This window comes from Cervus elaphus, chromosome 8 (genome assembly GCF_910594005.1).
Source record: "Cervus elaphus chromosome 8, mCerEla1.1, whole genome shotgun sequence".
Taxonomy (NCBI): Eukaryota; Metazoa; Chordata; class Mammalia; order Artiodactyla; family Cervidae; genus Cervus; species Cervus elaphus.
Window position 1 is genome coordinate 9,981,031 of NC_057822.1, and position 26,297 is coordinate 10,007,327.

The following is a 26,297-nucleotide window of genomic DNA, read 5'->3' on the forward strand; positions in this document are numbered from 1 at the left end:
TGTTTCAATGCTTCCTGTGCCTGTGAGTCACAGGAATGAGTGCCTACTTAGAGAGATTAAGAGACTTGACCAAGGCCACATGGCTAGTCTTACTTTATATCAGATATACTCACTGACTTTGATGTTTTCCATTGTGATAAGCCCCATCCCATATTCTTGTGATTGTGGGGGCAATTACTGTTAATATTTTGGCTTTGACTGTTATAACACGAATCAGAGCCATAAACACAATTGCAGGCTAGTGCTTAGTTAATGTCAGTTTGTTCAAATTCATCATTTTAATTTGATAGCCAAGGGCCCCTGGAAAAGCCATCCCAGAATTGGAGTTCTTAAATAGCATCCCTGGATGTTCTTGGTGCTTGTAGGTCTTGTGATCCTAGGTAGTGCCCATGACTTCTGTATATCCCGGGTAATGCTTACTGAGATGCAGTGCTGGTTGGCTTCCACATTCTAAGGGAAGGTTCTTGCCCTTTTAAGAGCTTGTAATCCCAAAATAGATCATGGAGACATAAACCCCAAAGAATTCAAGCTGAATGGGAACATGTATTCAGGCAGCAAGTTTTTTTTATTGTCCTACTGTGTGCCTAGTACTAAAGGGGAAAAAAGCTATCTCCAATAACATAGTGTTTATAAATGGAGTCTCCTTTTGTGGTTAAATGCCAAAAGGAAGGGAAGGAGTCTCCTCACAGCTCAGGTGGGGAATGTTTGGTTTTAGGAGGGTGTACAAGGAATCTGCAGGAGGCCAGCAGGAGGAAAGCCTGGGCCAGAAGGTCCAAAAGTGGCTTCAGGGGGTCCTGCTGACTCAGGAGGGTTGGCAGAGAGGCCTGATGGGTCCCCAAGCCATTGTCATAAGGCCATCATGGAGAAGAAAGACTGGACCTCCTGTGTGACTCCAGAGGTAGAAACAGGACCAAAAAGTGGGCATAACAAGAGGCAGAACTTTCTTTTAAAATTTCGTGGGATTATTTTCTCTAGCTGTTTTTTTTTTTTTTTTTCTGATTGTAAAATTAATGTGCTTGTATAGAAAAAATTTGAAAACATCAAAAAGTAGAAGGAAAGATTCAGTCATACTACTATGTAAAGATGGCAATTGTTATTTCTTATATTTCCTTTTTTAAACATAGCTGTGATGATAGTGTTTATTGCAAAAGAAAATACAGGCAATGTAATATAAGCATTTTTCTTTCACAAGTAGCCTTTCTAATGCTGCATTATATCATATGGCTATCCATTATTTAGCTGTTCCTCTATCATTGGAAACCTGGGTGGCTTTATTTATTTATTTTGCTCTTCCAAACTCTGTGATGAGTGTGCTTCAGTTTGGAACTTTTTTATTTCCCGTATTTTGTGCTTTCTTAATGGTAAATTATCAGAAATGGTTTCTCTGTCAGAGTTGTATAACAAAGAAATAGTTTGCTTCAAGAGGTTTTGAGTATGAAAATCTACCTATCAGGATACTGAAGAAGGTTTTCTTAAAGTTGGACATGGTCACCATTACATTTCCTCTCCACTCTTTGACTCTGTGGATCTGTTACAAAGTTGAATGTTCTGTCTGTGATACTGATTTGGTTCGGGGGAGAGCTAAGCTGAAGGTCAAGGATTTTGAAGCATAATTAAAAGTTACAGACCGGTGGCCACAGATGCATACTGAGCAAGTGAAACTTGACATCTTTCTCACTGTATGCCTTGTTCTTCCTTTCAGGATGTGTTTCCATCTTCCTTCATACTCATAGTCACACACACACACACACACACACACTTTCTGGAGAAGCCCACACTCCTTCAGTGTGTGCTCCTTCAGTGTTTGTTCCAGTATTTCCTGTGGCTGTGAATCACTGTTTCTCCCCTGCCCCCTTGACCCTTCAGAGGTTCTTCACCACTATGGAGCAGGGCCAGTGCACCATGTCGTAAATCACAGGCAATAGCCAGTTTACTGGGTGGGCTGGTGGGGTATGTTAGGGGTGGAATCAGGGCTCCAAAGCCACTTTTTCCCATCCCCCAAGGTTTGATGGTTTTTTTTTTTTCCCCCAGGTAATTAAATGTGTGTCTTGTGGACCTGGGCTTGGCTGGAATGCTCAAGAGTCCTGAAGATCCTTCTATAGCGTCCTTCTGTTGAACCCATTAAGAGAAGATGGCAAAAGTCAACATAACTAGAGACCTCATCCGTAGGCAGATAAAGGTAAGCAACCCATGCCCATGATCCAGAACATGAGGTCCTTTTCTCCCCACAGGTTTCTTTTATAGCTGAATAAACTGATGACTAGAGTCTCTGACTTGCCCGAAGTTGCACAAATAATTTAATTAGTGACAGACCCAGGACTAGAGCCAAGGTCTCTTGACTCTGATCTTCTTTTATCCAAGAACGTGGAATGCATGGAGATTCCTCTGTCCAAGCACTTGTACCTGGGCTCCTGAGATTGATGGAGTCTGGTGAGGGAGGGCAGCATGAGTGTGCACATCTCTGAGGGTGGGGCTGCAGCAGAAGTAAGTAAGTAGAGCTTCTTCATGTTGCTCTGGCTGCTCAGCTGAACCTGGGAGGGTCCTAATCCCGCTTTAGCGTAAGCTCGCTCTTCTTTTCGTCGAGGGTCTCCTGTACCAAAGCCTGCACCTCTTCTCTGTGGTTTGTACATGGAAGACACTCTAGTACTGTGAGATGAATAGATGACTGGGCAGTCACACTCATTTAGCTGTGTAGCCCAGACTTTGTCAAGGAGGCCTTCAGTAAAGAAACACAGGGGTTTAATGGAGGAGATTCAACCAAGACAAGAGGTGCTTCTGAAATAAGAACCCCAGGCTGGGGTCAGGAGCTTATAATCTCACTGCCCTAATTAACTACCTGTGTGACTTTAGTCATTTCACCTCCTTGTGCCGTGGTTTTCTACTGTTGAATGATAATAATGTCTGTCTGCCTGCAGGCTAATCTTGAGGATAAAATCTAAAAGAACCCGAGAAAGTTCTTTGTAAAGGTTAGGTGCCAAAAATCTTTAAAAAATTAAGTGGCATGCAGCATAAGGTGTGGTCACCGTCTAGAAGGACTGAGTATGTACCTCTACATGAGCTAGGTACTTGGTGCATATTAGTCTGTGTTTCATGTATTTTGCCCTGCATCCTTTTGCAGCTTTGTCCACTTGTCGGGATGCATTTTTGGTTTGATTTCATCAGACTGGGTGGCCCTCAGGGGCCACGACTAATTCCTAGAGGCACAGAGTCACAGAATTGGAGGACCATGCAAGTTATTTTTCTCCTTTGTATATATCCTGCAATATGTGTCCTAAAGATGTTGCCCACCTTCTTTAACCTAAATATGGAAACATTCCCTATTTGTTGTTTCAGGTTTCTTTTTTGGAGCCTAACAATTATGACTTAGTGCTTAATTACATACTCGCTTCTATTCTCTAATCCCTGCCGAAGTACAGTATAATTTCCTGCAGGCCAGTTTCTTGTTCTCTTTTTCTAGCTCTAGCCCAGCACAATGCTGTGTGTGTAATAAGAACATAGTAAATCATGTTACATTTGAATCGGTGAACCTATGAGTTTGTTTCTGTCCCCCAGGAGCGGGGTGCCCTGAGTTTTGAGCGGCGCTACCATGTCACTGATCCCTTTATCAGACGGCTGGGCCTGGAAGCAGAGCTGCAGGTAAGAGATCCAGTTTGCACCCTTGATGCAGATGACTGGTTCTCCACTCTCTGCCTGCTGAGAATCCACTTGGCACTGTTCAAGGCATAAACAGTTTTTCTCTGTAGGTCATACCTGAAGGTTACCTCTCCTTTACAGCAGCTTTATTAGGCACAGAAATCTGAATCAAGATTAGTGATTCACATGGTCACATGGAAGTTGTTTTTTGTCATATTATTTCCTTGGTGCTTGGAAAAAGACTATTGAATTTCTTTCATACCGCTATTTTTACTGTTGGCTTGGACAGTTAAGATTCTTACCTTTGTATATGAATTTAGAGTTTACAAAGTGTTCTCTCTCTCTCTCTCTCTCACACACACACACACACACATGCTTTCTCATTTTAGCTTCAAAGAAATGCTGTGGGAGGTAGATAGGAAATAGATATGTATATTTTTAAATGCGATTTAGAAAATGTAAGCACCTTGTCCAGTGTTGTCCTGTCCATTTCATGGAGAGTCAGATCCAGAATCCAGAAGTTGAGCTTTTTCGTTGTGTTAGACCCCAAAACAGTCCATAATGTTAGTTTCATTCCCTTTCCTTCCTCAAGATCATGTTCTGAATCCCAACTTTTAGCTGTCCTATCCAACTTAGTGACATCCTTGGTTCCTTCACATTAATGTTTGTAAGTGATTGTGTTGATCTTAGAAAAAGATTAGAAAGGAATTTATTGAAAACTAACAGTGTTATCTGGAGGTAGTGAAATTATAGATGATTGTTATTGCTTTCTTTTCATTATAAACTTTTATCCCTTATAAAATATGACCACATTAATAGTAATATGAAAAGAGAACCAGAAATTGCATCTTATTCCCACCTCCCTAATGTAGTTACTATTAGCATTTTATATACTTTCATCTCTTGCGTATTTTCATATAATTATAATCAATTATTTGATTGATTTGATATTTGAAATTTTTTTTAATAAAAAGTAGTTTATCAAAAATAGGTAGTTCAGTAAATAACAATTATTAAGTCTTTCAGTGTTTTTAATGCTTATATAAATTTTTTTTCTACAAAATTGGGCTTACACCATTTGCACAGTTTGTTAAACTCTTTTATACTTTTATTTCCCCATATCCCAATGGACAGAAGACCCTGGTGGGCTACAGTCCATAAGGTTGAAGAGTCAGACACGACTGGAACGACTTAGCACACACACACATATCTCTAAAAAGTCTCTGAACTCATAAGTTTGTAAATATATTGTATTTATCCTTTGTTTGTTTCTTTACATATTTCCTTTAGAGGATAAAGTACATCTGTTTAGTGCAGTTGGGGGTGGTGCATGGAAAGTTTTACCTCCGAGGGGACATTTGGCAATGTCCAGAAACAATTTTGGCTGTGAAAACTAGAAGAGCACTGCTGGCATATAGTGAATAGAGTGTAGGGCTGCTGCTAAACATCCTACAATCAGAGTACAACAAAGAACGTGCAGCAAAGGATTATGCACTGCCCAGTGCCAATAATGCCAAGGCTGAGAAACCCCGCTCCGGTGGATGCTGAGTAGACAGTTCCCGCTAGCTGGCTGGGGTTCTCCTTTTAGCTGTGCCTCCACCCAACCCATATTGTCTCTACTATCTCTTCCTGGTTTGATAACTTTGTCCACAATAGACTTGGAAACTTTGGTGAACACAAAACAGGATTCTGTGATTTCCAAAGATTTGGCACTCAAATACAAAAATATGTTAAGGTGGATGAACTGTTTGAACTTAACACCTGGCTGAAGGCAGCCTTGTTGGGGACCTGTAGTAGCAGTGCACAGTATGAAGGCATGCACAGAGGTTTAGATGTTAAAGCAAACATCCCAGCTTTGCCACTTGTGAGGCTTAGAGAAGTCAGAGCAGATGGAAGGAAGACTGGGAGAAAAAATATGCTTATGAGAGAATCAGGGGGTTGGACCTGTAAAGTTGGGAAGCCTGTTGGATAGCTTTGTGGAGCTGTCAGGTAGGCAGTTGATGGTGCTAACTGGGGGAGAGCTCTGGACCATAGGGAGAAATTCAGAGATTTCAGCTATCCATTTAGGCTTAAAGAATAGAGTCCAATACCTAACTGTTAGAGATACTCCGGCTGTCAGAATCGATTACAACCTAAGGAGATTGAAAAGTTAACCACCAAAGAGAGTCCACGAAGTAGAACGGAAACAAAACCAGGAGGGTGTAAGGAGTGCATTTCAAGAAAGGAGTGGTCAGTTTTCCTCAGTGCTTTGGAAAGTTTGAATAAGTAAGGGCAAAACAATGACTGTGACCTTAACTAGAGCAGTTTTATTGGAGTGGTGACAATAGATACTAGACAGCAGTAAGTGGGACATGAAGGAGTGCAGTAGCAAGTAGTGGTAATGGTTTCGTCGCTTAAGTCGTGTCCAACTCTTGCGACCCCATGGACTGTAGCTTGCCAGGCTCCTCTGTCCATGGGATTCTTCAGGCAAGAATTCTGGAGTGGGTTACCATTTCCTTCTCCAGAGAATCTTCCCAATCCAGGAATCAAACCTGGGTCTCCTGCATTACAGGCAGATTCTTTACCGACTGAGCTACAAGGGAAGCCCATAGCAAGTAGACAACTCTATATTTAAAAAAAAATTTTGGGGGGAGATTCTCATAGTCCCATGGTTAAGACTCATAAGTCCCATGGTGCTTTCACTGCAGTGGGCCTGGGTTCATCCTCTCGTTGAGGAGCTGAGATCCCACAACTGCACAAAATTTTAAAGAGGGTGATTAAATTTTATTTATCTATTTATTTAGTTATTACAAACTTTTCCCCTAGATGAAAGGAAAGATAGGATGTAAGCAGTAAAAAGTGTAAACAGTTGCAGGAAGGGGGACCCCTTCCAGGGCCAGAGAGTGGGCTCCTGTCTAACACTTAGAAACGAATTGTCCAAGGAGACACACATGCGGAAAAAGCAAGAGACTTTATTGGGAAAGGGCACCCAGGGAGAGAACAGCAGGGTCAAGGGACCCAAGAGAATTGCTCTGCCCCGTGGCTTACAGTCTCAGGTTTTGTGGTGATATAATCCTATCACCACAGGTTCCTGGGTTGTCCCTGGCCAGTCATTCTGACCCAGGGTCCTTCCCACTGGCACACTCATCACTCAGCCAGGATGAATTCCATGAGAAGGGTTTTTAGAGGTTGAAGGGACATACAGACTGGCATCCCCTCTCTCCTTCTGACTTTTCCCAAACGCTTCCAGCTGGTGGTACCTTGTTGGTTCTGTTTTGTTCACCAGGACCTCCTATTGTAGGAAAACTCTTACTGTTGTGCCTGGCCATGGTGGGAAGTTTCGATAAGTGGCCCCCCTGACAAAATTGTAAAAGATAACCTTCTCTTGTCTCTACACCTCCTCTTCACTGTTTTATCTTCTGCTCACTGCCTGGACAGCTGACTTGCACAGATGTATCGAGTCTCTCTTCTATTTGACTTTAACCAGTGAGGAGTCTTTCAGGAGTTTGGAGGAAGATCTGTTTTTATTCCCCTTGTTTCCACCCTTCAAAGTCACTTTTGTTTTGTTTTTGTATTTGTTTTCCAGCTCCATTGAGCTGTGTAGACAATTCTTGAAGGACTTTGTTTACCAAAGGAAGCAGAGAAATGGGACAGTAGCTGGAGGGGCCTATGGGATCAAAGGAGGGATTTGTAAGAATGGGAAGAAATACTAGAGCTTGTTTGTATGTTGATAAGAGAGAAAGGGATTGAGGATGCTGGATTAGGACAGAATAACTGAAGGAGCAAAGTCCTAAGGAAGATTGGAGGGTTTAGGATTCACAGTTGAAGCAGAGGGCTCAGCCTTTGATAAGTGCAAAGACATTTGTATCCTTGTTGCAAGGTCCAGTGGGCCTGGGACCAAAAGAAGCATGAAAAGTGAGAGTGTCAGTCGCTCTGTCATGTCCGACTCTCGGCGACCCCATAGACAGTAGCCCCCCAGGGTCCTCTGTCCATTGAATTCTCTGGGCAAGAATATTGGAGTGGGTCGCCATTTCCTTCTCCAGGGGATCTTCCCGACCCAGAGATCAAACCCAAATCTCCTGCGGCTCCTTGCCCATGGATTGTTGACCCGCTGAGTCACCAGGGAAGAATAGACTGGGATAAAAACCAGAACGTCATTGTAATAGTCTGTACAGTAGCAGTTCTCAAAGTGTGGTGTGCAGACCCCTGGGATCCCCATGACCTCTTCAATGGAGTCCATGAGGTCAAAACTACTTTCATAGTAATACTAAGACATTATTTGCAAAACTAAACTAATTCATTTAAAAGTTTGTGAACAAGTGGTAAAACTATTGCCACTTTAGTGTGAATCAAGGCAGGTAACATCAAATTCATTAAATTATTCACCCTATGCATTTGCAGTGACCCCCCCCCCCTCAAAACAAGCCAGTCTTACTTAAAATGCCCTTGAGGTAAGTGCAATAAAACTTAACTAATTTTAAACTTCAACCCGTAAGTATAGATCTCTTCAGTATATGGGGTAGGAAGAATCCATAAAGTACTGCTGCTGCATACTGAATTATGATGGTTGTCTTGAGGAAAAGCACTTGTTCAGTTGTTTTGAGTTGTAAGCTCAACTGGACATTTTTTTTCATGGAACACCATCTGAAAGAATGGCTAGCAGACGAATCTGTGGTTATTCAAATATGGGTATTTGGCAGACATTTTCTTTAAAATGAATGAAGTAAACTGTCACTTCAAGAAGAACAACTGACAGTGTTTGTTGCCAAGGATAAAATTTGAACTTTAAAGAGAAAAAAAAAAGAATATAGGAAAACTTGTGTTTGCCACCAAGAGCTTGATAGCTTCTCAATACTTAAAAATAAAATTATTTATTTGGCTCTAACAGGTCTTAGCTGCAGCATGCAGCATCTTTTAGTTGTGGCATATCAGATCTAGCTTCCTGACCAGAGATGAAACCTGGGGCCCCAGCATTGGGAGTGCAGAGTCTTAGCCACTGGACCACTGGGAAAGTCCCTTCTTAATACTTCTTAAAAGACTTTTTGATGAGATCTGTGGTAATATTAACAAATGTCAGCAATATTTTATTGTATAATAAATGTTAGCGCTTGAAGATCTTCAAATTCAATAAGTCGCTGTTTTCCAAACAGTCATACATGTACAAAAGTCATACGTGTGTAAAAGACGCAGGCATAACGTAAAATCAACCAGCGCATTTTAATGTAGCAGGTTACCAACAGCTCATTTATGTGGATTTAGATTCCACATCGTAACATTAAGAAACCATTATTTATCCAGTTTTTGTGTAGTATCAAAGAAGGATACCTACAATGATCTGAAAAGGCCATTAAAATACTACTCCTGATTCCAACTACTTATCTTTATGAGGCTGGATTTTCTTCATATACTTCAACTGAAATAACATCTTGCACCAAAGTAAATACAAAAGTAGATATGAGCGCCCGGACATGAGAATCCATTAAGCTGGACATTAAAGAGTTTTGCAAAAAGGTAAAGCACTGCCATTCCTCCCATTAAATTTTTTTGCCTTGGAAAATATAGTTACTTTTTATTTAAAATGTGTTAACTTATCATTTTATTATTATTAAGTGAAATTAATAATTTTATTTTCATTAAAGTTATAATTAATAATGTTACTTTTAAATGAAGTTAATATTTCAGTTTTAACTTCTAATATGGTAAACATTGATAACCTATATTAAAAAAAATCCTCAGTACTTTTTAAAAGTGCAAAGAGGTCTTGAGACTAAAAAGTTTGTAAACCAGTGGTCTATAAAGACATGAAGCTGAGTAACTGGATAGTGTCACTGGGGAAAAAAAGAAGAGAGACGAAGGCCCAAGACCAAGAACAAGGCATTTTCAGCATCTAGAGATTAACTGTATCTTCTCTTTCTCTACCCACAGGAGACAGAATAGCATAGTGGTGGGAGAACATGATATCTTGAAAGTCAAGGAGGAAAAATATTCAGCTGTACTGATTTTTACAATCCTAATCTCAAAAGGCTATCTTATTTCCCTCTTTCCTAATTTGAGGTTGAAAAGGATAACCTTTTTTGATACCCTCAACCCCCCAACTATAGTAATAAAAATGCTATTATAAGTCATATGACCTTGGATAAGCCCTTTAACTTCTAGGACTCATTTCCTCATCTGTATAATAAGATACACATCCTGTTTGTCTTCTAGGTTCAAGAGAAGGAATAGTTAATTTATGTATGTAAAGTATTTAGCATGGTGCTTAGTATATTGTAAAATTCATGGTATATAGTCCTCAAATAATAGCTGCTATTATTATTGTTATTTATAGAAAGTTCTTAAAGTTCCCTAAGATGCTGATTTGATGACATCTTACTTTTAAAAATGCTTTACTGTCATTTTCTTCCCTTGTTTTGTTTTCCACCCATTATCACATGTGTGTGTTGGTCACTCAATTGTGTCCAACTCTTTGCAACCCCATGGATTATAGCCCACCAGGTTCCTCTGTCCATGGAATTCTCCAGGCAAGAATACTGGGGTGGGTTGCCATTTTTTTCTCCAGGGGCTCTTCCCAATCCAGGAATTGAACTCGGGTCTCCTGCACTGCAGGCAAATTCTTTACCATCTAAGCCACGACAGAATCGCTTATCACATATGGACCCCCTTTCATTTAACCAGAGTTGATTTGGGGCATTAAGAGGTGATATTATAAGGGTTGGGGGATGGAATAAAAGCGGTAAAATCAACAGTAAAAGCTCCTGCCTTTTGTGGTTATTGATTGTAATGTTTTCCTCTTACTGTCTGGGGGAATTTTTTCTCCTGGATTTCCTAACTTACTACTTTGTATACTTTTTGAAAAAGGCAAAAGGAAATTCCAAGAGAACTTTTAGGATATAATGCTGAACATTTAGTAGAGGTTCACTGAAAGCCTATTGGTTTGATTGGCTTTTAAAGTTTTCTGTTTTAGAGCTAGCTTAAAAGTTTAAAAAGGTCATCTCCTTTCCAGTGTTTTTCTCAGCCACCAAATGCACTCTCTGGGAACCAACTAACATACTCAATTTCAGTATCCTTCCAGAGAAATTTTATTCATTTTTATGTAGATTCTTAGCTTTTCTCACAAATGTTAGCCTAACATATTTACTACTTTGTATCTTACTTTTGAATTTAAAAATATACTTTCTTGATTTTACCATATCAGTACATAAAGACATCTCTAATATCTAATTATTTCATGGCTTCAGAATATTGTGTTGTATGAGTGTAGTATAAATTATTTAAATTGTCCCTGTTGTTGGATATATAGATTACTTACAATCTTTTGTATGGACAGTGTTATTCCTTGCAACATCATTTGACATATGTGGGTGTTAATCTTTAGAATATATACCTACAAATGAAATTAGCAGGTCAGAGAGTGTATCCACCTGTAATTTTGACAAATATTAACAAAATTGCCTTTCATGGAATTTGTACAATTTATCAATTTATACTCAAAGCATCAATTTACATTCTTATCACACTTCTTCACTCTTAAACATAGTATTCAACAAACAGTTGTTCTCTCAATCCCAACCTCTTCTCCCCGACATGTCCATCATTATTCTGAGAAATTTCACATACAAGTGAAATACAGTGGGCCAGAAAGATCTCAACTTGGCTTCCTAAGAGAAATGTAGTCTAGGCTGATACCTGAAATATGGATGGAAGGAGCTAACTAGATTTGGGGGAGATAGGAAGAGACTGAGCGACTTCACTTTCACTTTCATGCATTGGAGAAGGAAATGGCAACCTACTCCAGTGTTCTTGCCTGGAGAATCCCAGGGACGGGGGAGCCTGGTGGGCTGCCATCTATGGGGTCTCACAGAGTTGGACATAACTGAAGTGATTTAGCAGCAGCAGCAGCAGGAAGAGAAAATTTCTGGACTGGGAGACAGCATTTGAGTGATACAAAAGAGAGTAGAGGGTACTTGGTTCAAGAGAACAGATAGTCATAGATACAAATGGGAAAAGGATATAGATGAGGTTGGTGAGATGAGTGTGAGTGGGATGTTCCATAATGAAGGGTGTTGTAAGCTGTATTGAAGATTGTTGATTTTATCCTCAGAGCAGTGGAGAGCTAATAGAGTGGTCCGTACCATGTAAGCAACATGATGAGAGTTAAGGTTGTTTTTGTTTTTTAATTAAAATTGCCTTCAAAATGAAGATTGCTGACATTTAAACTGTGGACAGCTAAACCACTTAAGAGACCGTGGTTGTGATTCAGGAAGAAGTAATTGGTTACCTGAACCTAGATAATGGTAGTTTGGATGGAGAGAAGTCAGTGAATTTGAAAGATGGAAGAGGTGGAATTAACAGAATTCTTGGTGATTGAATGTGAAAAGTTAGGAAAAGAGAGGAGCCAAGGATGAAGTTAAGTTTCTTTTTAGCAGAGTAAATGATAGTATCATTCACAGAGTTGAAGAGCACTGGAGAAGAAATAATTTTGAAGGAAAAGATGATGAGCTTGGTTATGGCTGTTCTGGAGCTTAGGCCACGTGTCGTCTAGTGCTTTCTAGACTGTTGCTGTTCAGCCGCTGAGTTTTGTCCGTAGACTGCAGCACTCCAGCCTTCCCTGTCCTTTACTGTCTCCTAGAGCTTGCTCAAACTCATGTTCGTTGAGTCAATTATGCCATCAAACCATCTTATCCTCTTTTGCCCCCTTCTCCACCTGCCCTCAGTCTTTCCCAGCATCAGGGTCTTTTCCACTGAGTCAGCTCTTTGCATCAGGTGGCCAGAGTACTGGTGCTTCCGCTTCAGCATCAGTCCTTCCAATGACTATTCAGGACTGATTTCCTTTAGGATTGACTGGTTTGATCTCCTTGCAGTCCAGGGGACTCTCAAAAGTCATCTCCAACACCACAATTTGAAAGCATCAATTCTTCAGTGCTCAGCCTTCTTTATGTTCCAGCTCTCACATCTGTACATGACTATTGGAAAAACCATCGCTTTGACTGTACAGACCTTTTCCAGCAAAGTGATGCCTCTGCTTCTTAATATGCTGTCTAGGTTTGTCATAGCTTTTTTTTTTTTCAAGGAGCAAATGTCTTTTAATTTCATGGCTGCAGTCACCATCCTCAATGATTTTGGAGTCCAAGAAAATAAAATCTGCCACTGTTGCCAATTTCCCCACATCTGTTTGCCGTGAAGTGATGAGACTGGATCATTAGTTTTTTGAATGTTGAGTTTTAAGTCAGCTTTTTTCACTCTGCTCTTTTGCCTTCATCAAGAGGTTCTTTAGTTCCTCATCGCTTTCTGCCATTAGGGTGATATCATCTGCATATCTGAGGTTATTGATATTTCCCCTGGCAATCTTGATTCCAGTTTGAGCTTCATCCAGCCTGGCATTTCACATGATGTACTCTGCATATAAGTTAAATGAGCAGAGTGACGATATACAGCCTTGATGTACTCCTTTCCTAATTTTGAATCAGTCCATTGTTCGATGTCTGATTCTAACTGTTGCTTCTAGATAGGTAGTTGGAATACTTGAGTCTGAACTTAGGAATGAGTTACACAGTGGAGATGTTGATTTGGGAGCAGTGAGCAACATATACATTGGAACAATAAAAGTAAGTTATGATTGCCATTGAGTGTATAGAGTAGGAAGAAAGCCTAGGATAGAGCCATAAGAAGACCAGGATAAGAGCCAGGGGGACAAAGAAGAACATGCAAAGGGTATCAAGAAAGAGCACCTTAAAAAAGAAAAGAAAGAGTAACTAGAGGAGTGGGAAGGAAAACAGAGGGTTATGCCATGGAACCCAGAAGAGGAAGGTTTCATTGAGGAGGAAGTGTAGTCAGCATCATCAAATACAGCCAGGGACCAGTAAGATAAGGATTGAGAAGTGTCCCTTTGATTTAGGGCAAGGAAGCCTCGTGGTCCCCTTGTCTAGGGCTACTTTTGTGGTATCAGTAAAAGTGGGTTGAGAAATTATTGGAAAATGAGGAAGTAAAGATGTCCAGTATAGAATGCTCTTTCAGTATGGTTATGAAGGAAGAAAAATGGAATGCCACAGCTAGATGTGAATTTGGCATCAAAGGGGACTTTTTAGATTAGAGAACCTTGAGCACAATCTCAGCAGGAAAGAATCAGTAGAGAAAGGGAAAGTTGAAGATACAGAAAAGTTAAAAGATCATCTAGGGTTGGGATTTTGTCAGATGAAGGTTGGAAGAGAATGATTGTGGTAATGAATCATAGATTTTTAGGGGAGTGGGAAGGAAGTCAAGATATAAGTAGCTTGTAAGGGAAGAATGGAGTGATTGGACTTGGAGGACTTGTTAAGGATAAGAATCATTGAGGAATGATATATATTCTCTTTTTTTCACTTACTAATATGTCTTGAAAATCACCCAGGTCAGGTTAGAGAGCTCTTTTTTTTGTTTGTTTTTTGGCTCTGCCTTGCAATTTGTGGGACCTTGCTTCCCTGACCAGGGATCAAACCCAGGCCCATGACAGTGAAAGTGCTGAATCCTAGCCACTAGACCTCTGGGGAACCCCTCATGGAGCTCTTTTTCACAGCTGCATGGTAGTCTATTAATAGTATGTAGATAAAGCAAGGCTAAGTCAGTGAATTTCCCATGTATGGGCTCTTACAGTTGTTTCTAATAGTTTGTAATTACAACACCATAATGAATAAACTTGTGTATAGGGATTTTAGTATTGCTGGAGATACATCTTCAGTGTTAAAACCTAGAAGTGGGAGTGCTGACCAAAGGGTAAATGTATATGTGGTTTTGTTAGCTATTGCCAAATTTTTCTCCATGGGAGTTACACCATTTTGCCTTCCTAGTATGAGTGCATGACAGCACCTGTTTCTCCACAACTTACCAACAGATTGGGGGGTTGAGCTTTAGAATATTTTACCATTCTAGCTGATGGAACATGGTATCTCAATAGAGTTTCAGATTACATTTCTCTTATGAGTGGGTTTCCATGGTGGATCAGATGGTAAAGAATCTGCCAGCAATACAGGAGACCCAGGTTGGATCTGTGGGTCAGGAAGATCCCCTGGAGAAGGGAATAGCAACCCACTCCAATATTCTTTCCTGGAGAATTCCATGGACAGAGAAGCCTGGAGAGCTACAGTCCATGGGGTCTTAGAGAGTCGGACACGACTAAGTGACTAACACACATGAGTGAGATGGAATATCTTTTTTTTAATGTATGTAAGGGTTGTTTTAATATAATTTTGCCAAGTTTGGTGTAACGAAGGAGAGTAAGAATTTATATATGTAACTGCATATTTTTGCAACCATAAGCATAGACTGGATAAGCAGAGACTAATGCAATTAGTCATCTCTGGGGGATAGAAGGCATAGAATGGAGGGGTAGAGAAAAGGGAATAATGCTTCTGGACCTTTTTGTAAAATTTTTACTTTTATAACCACATTGAGGTTTTACACATTCAAAAAGTAAAATAAAGTTGGCAGAGATGAGGAAAGGGATGTCAACTAACTCAGGTAATTTTTGACATAATACTTAGACTATATATATAATATTCTTTGTATATATTTTGAAGACAAAGAAATCTTGATTGAACTCTAGTTAGTAAATTTGTCATTTGTAGTGCTATTTCTGCAGCAGTTCTGTTAACTATTTTGTGTATGTTGCAGAACTGAGCAAATGAGTAAATATGTCAGTGTTGTTGGGGTAAATTTATCAATGTATAATACATATAATATTTATAATATTGATATAATATTATCAGTGTTGTTCCTGTCTTGCTGTAGGAAAAGGGAAATTCAAATATGGATTAGGCAAAAGAAGAACTCTGAGGTATTAAATTGGAATTATTAGTATCAGTATGAATTCATGGGTGTTTTGCTTTTTTTTTTTTCGGCCACACAGCTTGTGGAATCTTAGTTCCCCAACCAGGGATTGACCGTGGGTCCCAGCAGTGAAAGCACCAGATCCTAACCACTGGACTGCCAGGGAATTCCTGAATTCATTGTTTAAAAGTACATCTATTTTAACATACATTTATATATTATTTCTAGCTCTGTCTTCTGAGAGGGTCCAAGAAGCAATGGTACCTCAATAGCCATATGAGTTACTGGTTTCTAAAAAGAACTAGGGGTTCTTGGAGGAGTGACTGATTCAAGACTGGGACAGCCATGAGCCTACAACATCTTGTGGCAGAGGATTAACAGAAAGTGAAGAAATAAAAATGATAGGGGCTTATCATAAGGACACAGAAGCCAACTTGAAAGGCATGCTACTGGCCAAACCCGTTGCAATTTGAGCATCAGGATGAATAATGACATTAATGAATTAAAACCCACTGAATAAAAAATACCTGAGTTTGTGCTGGTAAGAGAGAGAGAGAAGAAGGAGAGGAGAGAAAGGGGGAAAAAACCCACTTAATTCTAGTAGATTGTGGTGGTGGTTTAATCTCTAAGTCATTTCTGACTCCTGCAACCCCATGGACTGTAATCTGCCAGGTTCCTCTGTCCATTGGATTCTCCAGGCAAGCATACTGGAGTGGGTGGCCATTTATTTCTCTATGGGATCCTCCCAATCCAAGAATCGAACCCAGGTCTCCTCCACTGTAGGCAGGTTCTTTACCAGCTGAGCTACAAGGGAAGCCCAAAATGAAAGTCACTCAGTCTTGTCCAACTCTTTACAACCCCATGGACTATACAGTCTGTGGAACTCTCCAGGTCAGGATACTGGAGTCAGTAGCCTTTCCCTTCTCCAGGGAATCTTCCCAACCCAAGGATCGAAGCCAAGTCTCCTGCATTGTAGGAGGATTCTTTACAAGCTGAGCCTCAAGGGAAGGCTAAAGGAAGAAATGAAATGTTGGAAAAATCAGTTTTATAAGCATCATACCAAATCAGTAATTGATTCAGACAAAAATAATCAGTGAGTTATCCAACCTTTGGGTGGAAATTGATGTTTGCACAATGTAAAAGTACTTTCTCACAAACAAAAGGGAAACTTATAACATTAGAGTGGAGAAACCTGGTCTGTCTGTGCTCAATCTCATCCAACTCTTTGCAACTCTTTAGGGTGTAGGCTGCCAGGCTCCTCTGTCCATGGGATTTTCTAGGCAAGAACACTGTAGTGGGTTGCCATTTTCTACTCCAGGGGATCTTCCTGACCCAGAGATCAAACCCATGTCTCTTGCATCTTCTGCATTGGCAGGCAGAGTCTTTACCACTGCGCCAGCTGGGAAGCCAGAGAAACCCGGTAGACGCCACTTTAACATTAGGTGCCACCTGATAGTGTGCACTGAGGAGGACACAAAATCACCCGGGTGGTGGTTCTGTCAAAATGCATGATCTAAAACTAATCATGAGGAAATAATCAGACAAATCCAAACCCAGAGACATTCTCCAGAACAGCTGACATATTATTCAGAAATGTCAGTGTCAGAAAAAGAAGGACTGAGGAACTGTTCCACATTAAAGGAGACTAAAAGGAAAATGACAATTAATGCAGCATGTGATTCTGGATTGGATCCTCAATCCACAGATTCAAAGTGATAATATTGGACAGTTGATGAAACGTGAATATAGACTATATATTGAATAATAGTACTGTGTCAGTGTCAAATTTCCTGACACTGAAATTTAAGTATATAAAGGGTCCTGAAGTCTGTAACTTATTCTCAGACGGTTCAAGGGGAAAAAGAAAAGAGTGTGTGTGTGTGTGTGTGTGTGTGTGTGGAGAGAGAGGAGAGGGGGAGACAAACGTTAGCAGTTAATGAATTAGGGGAAAGATGTATATGGGTGTTTTTGCACCCATATATTTTTGCACCCTTTTTTTTTTAAATAGAGAGTTTAAAATGTTCATTAAGAAAATATGAAGAAGTATTGCAGTGGCAGGAACTGATTAAGAGAGACCAAAGGGAGGTCAAGATTTAAGTTTAACATTGATTAGGATAAGTTGTAAGGTGTTCTGTCATATAGACCAAAACACTTCTCTGTATTCCTTGGACACCTTTGCTGAGCATTCCTTGTCCCCATCTAGTTTTATGTGCTAGCTCATCTTGTCTCAGTGAGTTTTATCCTAACCAGACAGGACCAAATACCCTGGGATTTCAGTTTGTGACCTGCAGTCCTCACTTTGGAGGCGGGGAGCTGTTTGCTTTCCACATCGCTAGGGTTTTCCAGGTCTGCCTTAAAAAGTTCTGATCATACTTTGATCCATTCTGTCTCTTCCACTCATGGGATTTCTTGGCACAATGCTTGGCATTAGCACTGAGGTAGAGAGAGGGAGAAGAAAGTACCCTCTTTACAAATAAGGAGAGTAAAAAAGCACTTCCGTTCACATGAGTGGTAGAAATAAGATTAGTAAGATTTATATCAGGCCTGTCTGGCCTTAAATTTCATAGTCTTTCCCACCTCACCCATGCGTCTGCTTTTTTTAAAGTCCTTAACAAATAGTTCTTAGCTTGGTGGATTTATTTTTCTGCCTTTTTAGTTTTATTAATAATGACCTTTTAAGTTGCATACATTATATATACCCCAACTTCACAATTGGTTTGATTGCTTTTTTGTTTCTGTTTTGTTTCTTGTGTAAATTTGAGCATAAATTCACTGGAAACAAATCATATCAAACTAGTGAGGTTTTCTTTTTGAATATAGTTGGTATGGTAGACCAGGATAGTTTGATAGAGTAACCTGATTCTAATGAAGACTTGTCAGAGTTTTTTTTTACAATATCAGTTTAGAGAAGGAAATTTGACAACGTTTATCAAGTAGTCACCCTGAAAGAAAAAGATGGAGCAGAGATCTGACTTTGTGAGAGATTTCAAGGACTATCCTTTAGATCAGGAGTCAGCGGATTATGACTTGGCAGGCCAAATCTAGCCTGCCCCCTTTTTGTTGACTTGAGCTTTTTGGGTTTTTTTCACATTTATGTGTTTTATATAAGTGGACCATTCGCTGGGTTTTTTGTTTTGTTTTTTAGTACATTCACAGTGTTGTGCAGCTGCCACCATTACCTAAGTCCATACATTTTGTTACCCAAAATAGAAGCTCTTTACCCATAGCACTCCCCATCCCCTGCCCCTGGCTCCACCCCCTGGCAACCACTCATCTATTTTCTATCTCTATGGATTTTCCTATTCTGGATACTTCACATGAATGGAATCACGTACTATGTAGCTTCTTGTATCTGACTTCCTTAATAAGGGGGCTTCCCTTGTGGCTCAGACAGATCTGTAATGTGGGAAACATCAGTTTGATCCCTAGGTCAGGAAGATCCCCTGGAGAAGGGAATGGCTACCCACTCCAGTATTCTTGCCTGGAGAATTCTGTGGACTGAGGAGCCTGGCAGGCTACAGTCCTTGGGGCCGCAAAGAATCAGACACGACTGAGTGACTAACATCTTTTTCATTTCCTTAATATGATAATTTCAAGATTTATCTATGTTGAAGCATGAATAATACTTCATCCCTTTTTATGGCAAAATAACATTCCATTATATGGATATGCCACTTTTTATTTATCCGCTCATCAGTTAGTGGATATTTTGTTTGTTTCCACTTTTTGACTATTGTGAATAATGCTGCTGTGAACAATTGGTGTAGAAGATTTTGTGCAGACATTTATTTTCAGTTCTTTTAGTTATATACCTAAGAGTAGAATTGCTGTGTCATATGGCAACTCTATGTTTAATTTTTTGAGGAACTGCCAAACTGTTTTTCCAAGTGGCACCACCATTTTACATTTCCACCAGAAATGTACAAGGGTTCCATTTTCTCCATATTCTTTCCAATACTTACTGTCTTTTTTTTATTATAGTCATTCCTAGTGGGGGTGATGTGCTATTTCATTGTGGTCTTGATTTGCATTTCCCTAATGACTAATGGAAGGAAAGTTATGACCAACCTAGATAGCATATTTAAAAGTAGAGACATTACTTTGCCAACAAAGGTCCATCTGGTCAAGGCTATGGTTTTTCCAGTGGTCTTGTATGGATGTGAGAGTTGGACTGTGAAGAAAGCTGAGCACAGAAGAATTGATGCTTTTGAACTGTGGTATTGGAGAAGACTCTTGAGAGTCCCTTGGACTGCAAGGAGATCCAACCAGTCCATCCTAAAGGAGATCAGTCCTGGGTGTTCATTGGAAGGACTGATGCTGAAGCTGAAACTCCAATACTTTGGCTACTTCATGCGAACAGTTGACTCATTGGAAAAGACCCTCGTGCTGGGAGGGATTGGGGGCAGGATGAGAAGGGGACGACAGAGGATGAGATGGTTGGATGGCATCACCAACTCGATGGGCATGAGTTTGAGTAAACTCCAGGAGTTGGTGATGGACAGGGAGGCCTGGCGTGCTGCGATTTCATGGGGTCACAGGGAGTCGGACACGACTGAGCGACTGAACTGAACTGAACTGAATGACTAATGATGTTGCACTTCTTTACATGTGCTTATTGGCCATTTGTATATCTTCTTCTTTGGAGGAATGTCTATTCAGATCCATTGACAATTTTTATTTTTTTAATTAATTTATTTATTTTAACCGGAGGCTAATTACTTTACAGTATTGTAGTGGTTTTTGTGATACATTGATATAAATCAGCCATGAGTGTACATGTGTTCCCCATCCTGAACCCCCCTCCCACCTCCCTCCCCATCCCATCCCTCAGGGCACCAGCCCTGAGCACCCTGTCTCATGCATCGAACCTGGACTGGTGATCTATATCACATATGGTAATATACATGTTTCAATGTTATTCTCTCAAATCATCCCACCCTTGCCTTCTCCCACAGAGTCCAAAAGTCTGTTCTTTACATCTGTGTCTCTTTTGCTGTCTCGCATATAAGGTCATCATTACCATCTTTCTAAATTCCATATATATGTGTTAATATACTGTATTGGTGTTTTTCTTTCTTGCTTACTTCACTCTGTATAATAGGCTCCAGTTTCATCCACCTCATTAGAACTGATTCAAATGCATTCTTTTTAATAGTTGAGTAATATTGTAATACTACAAGCTATTGTAAACAGTGCTGCGATGAACATTGGGGTACACGTGTCTCTTTCAGTTCTGGTTTCCTCGCTGTGTGTGCCCAGCAGTGGGATTGCTGGGTCATATGGCAGTTCTATTTCCAGTTTTTTAAGGAATATCCACACTGTTCTCCATAGTGGCTGTACTAGTTTGCATTCCCACCAACAGTGTAAGAGGGTTCCCTTTTCCCCACCCCATCACCAGCATTTATTATTTGTAGACTTTTTGACAGCAACCGTTCTGACTGGCGTGAGATGGTACCGCATTGTGATTTTGATTTGCATTTCTCTTATAATGAGTGATGTTGAACATCTTTTCATGTGTTTGTTAGCCATCTGTATACCTTCTTTGGAGAAATGTCTGTTTAGTTCTTTGGCTCATTTTTTGATTGGGTCGTTTATTTTTCTGGAATTGAGCTTCATGAGGTGCTTGTATATTTTGGAGATTAATTCTTTGTCAGTTGCTTCATTTGCTATTATTTTCTCCCATTCTGAAGGCTGTCTTTTCACCTTGGTTATAGTTTCCTTTGTTGTGCAAAAGCTTTTAAGTTTAATTAGGTCCCATTTGTTTATTTTTGCTTTTATTTCCATTACTCTGGGAGGTGGGTCATAGAGGATCCTGCTGTGATTTATGTCAGTGAGTGTTTTGCCTGTTTTCCTCTAGGAGTTCTATAGTTTCTGGTCTTAAATTTAGATTTTTAATCCATTTTGAGTTTATTTTTGTGAATGGTGTTAGAAAGTGTTCTAGTTTCATTCTTTTACAAGTGGTTGACCAGTTTTCCCAGCACCACTTGTTAAAGAGATTATCTTTTCTCCATTGTATATTCTTGCCTCCTTTGTCAAAAATAAGGTGTCCATAGGTGCATGGATTTATCTCTGGGCTTTCTGTTTTTTTCCATTGATGTATATTTCTGTCTTTGTGCCAGTACCATACTGTCTTGATGACTGTAGCTTCATAATATAGTCTGAAGTCAGGCAGGTTGATTCCTCCAGTTCCATTCTTCTTTCTCAAAATTGCTTTGGCTATTCAAAGTTTTTTGTGTTTCCATACAAATTGTGAAGTTATTTGTTCTAGTTCTCTGAAAAATACCGTTGGAAGTTTGGTAGGGATTGCATTGAATCTATAAATTGCTTTGGATAGTATACTTATTTTTGTTATATTGATTCTTCTCATCCATGAACATGGTATATTTCTCCATCTATTTGTGCTTTGACTATTTTTAAACTGTTATTTATTGTTGAGTCATAAGAATTCTTTGTATGTTCTGGATAATAAACCTTTATCAGATTATGTGATTTGAAAATTTTCCTCTCATTCTGTGGATTTTTTCACTTTCTTGAGAGCACTTTTGACTCACAAAACTTTTAATTTTCTTGAAGTCCAAGTTATTTTCTTTCTTTTTTCATTTACACTTTTGGTGTCATATTTAAGAAGCCATTTCCTAATACAAGATCACAAAGATATACACTTGTTTTCTTCTAAAAGTTTTATAGTTTTAAGTCTTCTATGTATGTCTTTTATCCATTTTGGGTTAATTTTTATATATGGTGTCATGTCGAGGCCCAGTTTCATTCTTTTGCATATACCTATTCAGTTATGTATATGGGCTTCCCTCATAGCTCAGTTGGTAAAGAATCTGCCTACAATGCAGGAGATCCAGGTTCAATTCCTGGGTCGGGAAGATCTCCTGGAGAAGGAAATGGCAACCCACTCCAGTATTCTTGCCTGGAGAATCCCATGGACAGAGGAGCCTGGCAGGCTACAGTCCACAGGGTTGCAAGAGTCAGACATGACTTAGCGACTAAACCACTACCACCATTCAGTTATTGGGCTTCCCAGGTTGCGCTAGTGGTAAAGAACCCACCTGCCACAGCAGGTAGACGTAAGAGACTTGGATTCAATCCCTGGGTTGGGAAGATTCCCTGGAGGAGGGCACGGCAAATCACTCTAGTACTCTTGCCTAGAGAATCCCATGGAGAAAGGAGGCTGGTGGGCTGCTGTCCATAGGGTCACACAGAGTTGGACACGATTGAAGCAACCAAGCAGCAGCGGCATTCAGTTATTACAGCATCATCTGTTGAAAAGACTACTCTTTCTCTCATTTGAATTGTCTTGGCACTCTTGTTGGAAAGCAGCTAACCTTACATAAATGTAAGGGTTTATTTGTGGCCTATGTGACACCGCTAAATCTTGCCTCTGCTTACCTCCAAAACCTAGCTTGCCTTACTCTGTCCCTTTTATCCCTATATTCTAGCCGCTGGCCTTAATTCTATATCTATAGCATGCCAAGCCTGATCTTACCTTTGTACTTGTTCTTTCCTATGCCTGGCATGCTTTTCCTTCTCAGTGTTCAAATTTCTTCTCAAACATATCTATAGGGTTTCCCTGACCAGTGTATCTAAAGTATAACCCATCACCATGTTTTCTTTTCTTTTAATTAATTAATTTTCTGGTTGCACTGGATCTTCATTGCTGTGCAGGGGCTTTCTCTAGTTGCAGCAAATGGGAGCTAACTCTTCGTGGTGCGTGGGCTTCTTATTGCTGTGGCTTCTCATGTTGCAGAGCACAGACTGTAGGCACACAGGCTTCAGTAGTCACAGTATGTGGGCTCAGTAGGTGCGGCATATAATTCTAGGGCACATGGGCTTCAGTAATTGCAGCACATAGGCTCAGCAGTTGTGGCTCTCAGACCCGGGAGTTTGCAGCCTCAGTAGTTGTGACCCACAGGCTCAATAACTGTGGCACATGGGCTTAGTTGCTCTGTGGCATGTGGAATCTTCCTGGACCTGGGATTGAACCCATGTCCCCTTCATTGGCAGGTGGATTCCTATCCATTGCACCACCAGCTAAGTCCCACCATGTTTTATTTTCTACATAACAGTTATCACTGTCTGAACTCATTTTATTGATCCCTGTGTTTATTTGTTTTTTTGTCTCCCTCATCACTGGAGTTCTCTATCTTATTTACCACCATAGCCTTTGCATATATAAGAGTGCCTAGCATATAAGAAATAAAAATAAATCAGTCCATCAATCAAATAAAGTGAATTTGCTGGGATAGACAGCAGGTACAGGTCAGCATAAGGAAAAAGTTTCTCATATGAATTATGGTTGTTGACTCACCCCACTATATTCATACTTAGACTTTTACTTAAACATATAGCAGTTGAAATATATTTTACCTTATTTTTTTAGAAATATGTTTTAAATCATTCCTTTTAATGACTTCTAGGAGGATTTTTCCTTCCCTAGTAATCATAGTTCACATCAGGCTGTACTGTAAGTCTTAAATTATCATGGTGCAGGGGACAGAACATATTTGGACTTGATTTCCAATTTTGTTACTCAGCTATCACAGTGTTTTACAAATACTGATTTGTTCCCCACAACAATCCTATGAGGTTATGTATATTATCACCTTTTTTTAAGAGATGTAAAATCTGAAACACAGAGAAGTTATAGGACTTCCTCAAGGAAACACAGCTTGTGAACCCAGAAACACATTTACTGTCCTTTATGAACAGTTTAATGAACTTTGAAGAGTAATTATGTGAAGCAGTTAGGACAGGGCCTGACACGTAGTATGATGAGTTTTAGTTATTCTTGTTTCTCTTACTACTCTAGCAGGTAATTTTCAGTCACACTAAAATTTGAGAAAGCATTGAACTCGGTTAAAGAAGCAACAGAAGGATTTTATGGAAATGTTTGTGTACTCACATCATTCTGCCTTTAAGATGACTGAGTTTTATTTGCCTTCAGGACTCACTACATTCTGTTATACTGCAACTGTGTAATCTTAATACATTAAGGCTAATAAACAACATGTATTATAAAGTTTAAATGAATTGGTATACATGAAAGCTTAGCACTTACAGGTACATAGCAGACATTTCAGTTTTGGGGGAGATACCCCGGAATTTAAAAAGGCAGTATGACACCATGGTTAAGAGCCAAGCTGTGGAGTCTGTCAGACATGGATTCACATTCTTACTATACTGTTTATGCAATATGGATATTAACCTTTTTCTCATTTAAAAAAATGAGAATAGTAGTAGTATTTCCATCATGAGGCAGTTGTAAAGTTTAAATCAGTGTAAGTGAAGGGCATAATATTGTCCCTAGAGGATGGTGAGATACCGCTTATTATATATTAGCTACTACTATCACTATTATTATGATTACCTTTTTTCTTCCCTTTATTGAGGTATGATTTGCATAAAAATAAAGTACGTAGGTCTCAGGTTGGATGAGTTTTGACACTTGAGTAACTGCTACTCATGACAAGACAGAAAATACTTCCATCACTGTAGACCTTCCCATGGTGCCCTTTCCAGTCAACACTCCTCTCTCAGAGCAACCACTTTTTGGCTTCTATCTCCAAAGATTAGCTTGTTTGTTTTCTATTTCTCCCCATAGGTTAGTTTTGCCTGTTCATACACTTTCTGAAACTGGAATTACACAGTATGCATGTTTTTCTGTTTGGCTTCTTTTGCTTAGCATCATGTGTTTTGAGTTTCATCCACATGGTTTCATGTATCTATGGTAGTTCCTTTTTATTTCTAAGTAGGATTACACTGTTTGAATACACTACATTTTGTGTATCTCTTCTCCTGTTAATGATCATTTGGGTTATTTCTAGTGTGGGACTTTGAAAATTGAAGCATCTAGGGATATTCTTATATCAGTCTTTAGGTGGACAAATGTCTTCATTTCCCTTGAGTAAATACCTAAGAAATGGAATTGCTGGGTCATAGGGTAGATATGAATTTGACTTTATATCAAACTGACAGTTTTCTAAGGTGAAAGTAGCAGTGAGATCTCTTTTTAACTTGGGTGGGAATAAGGGCGGCATTTGAGGTAATCCAGCACAGAGAAATGTTTAGAGATATATAGACCTGGGTTCCTATCCAGGCTCTGGTGTTAACAGTCTGAGTGACTTAATTTAATATCTCTGAGATTTAGTCTTACCTGTAAAAAGGGAATGACAATAAGGTCATGTATATTGCTATCTAGTATTCTACCCAGCAGTGACATACCAAGCTGGGGGCTTGGTGTAAGGGGGTGTGTGGTCTGTAAAGAATTTAAAAGCAGTAAGAAAACCACCTAAGTGTCCATCTGCTTTTTATCATCATTATGCACCTGCAGCTCTAAGCAGTGTCAGTGATAAAATGCATCTCCTTGCCTCCTTTTCCTCCTGTATACTAATGCTGCCTAGCAATTATAGGAATTTATAATAAATAGTAATTATAATCAATCTTTAATCAAGTTAAGCAGGTAGTAAGAGGTTGGAATTTGGAACTTGAGTGAGATTTGGGACTTTTGTTGCAGGTTCGTTCTCTGTGCAGTTTGTTTCTTCCTTATTCCTGGTATGCAAGGCTCACCGTAAGTAGAGACATGTCCAGGGTTCCAGGGAGCCAGCCACACAGAGGTCTGTTCCTCTCTTGGAGCCATCTGTAAACAGCCACTCCTCTCTATTTCTTTAAAGTTTGAGGTTTTCTTCCTTCTTTTTTACCTACTGTTTAATTCTGATATGTCATAGGCATATTTTCTTCCACTGTATTCAACTTAATCCTAGATCACGTACCTCATCTAAGCCAGCCTTGTTTATCAAGGCCAAAACAAATCCTGTTAAACATCCCATGCCTTATATAAATTAGCTTCCCAAACACATATTCTAACTTATAGAGCC

The 26,297-nt window shown here is 39.7% G+C and overlaps 1 protein-coding gene across 4 annotated transcripts in view; it reads left to right on the forward strand.

Annotated features, from left to right (window-relative positions):
- The window catches only part of WDTC1 (WD and tetratricopeptide repeats 1), a 60,831-nt gene that overhangs the window by 11,647 nt on the left and 22,887 nt on the right, over nt 1-26,297 (forward strand). For all 4 annotated transcript variants that reach the window (XM_043909389.1, XM_043909387.1, XM_043909390.1 and 1 more), the window contains exons 2-3: nt 2,032-2,179; nt 3,553-3,636. In XM_043909389.1, the coding sequence (XP_043765324.1) occupies nt 2,132-2,179; nt 3,553-3,636 (132 nt within the window). In that variant the 5' untranslated portion in view covers nt 2,032-2,131. The remainder of the gene's footprint in view (nt 1-2,031; nt 2,180-3,552; nt 3,637-26,297) is intronic.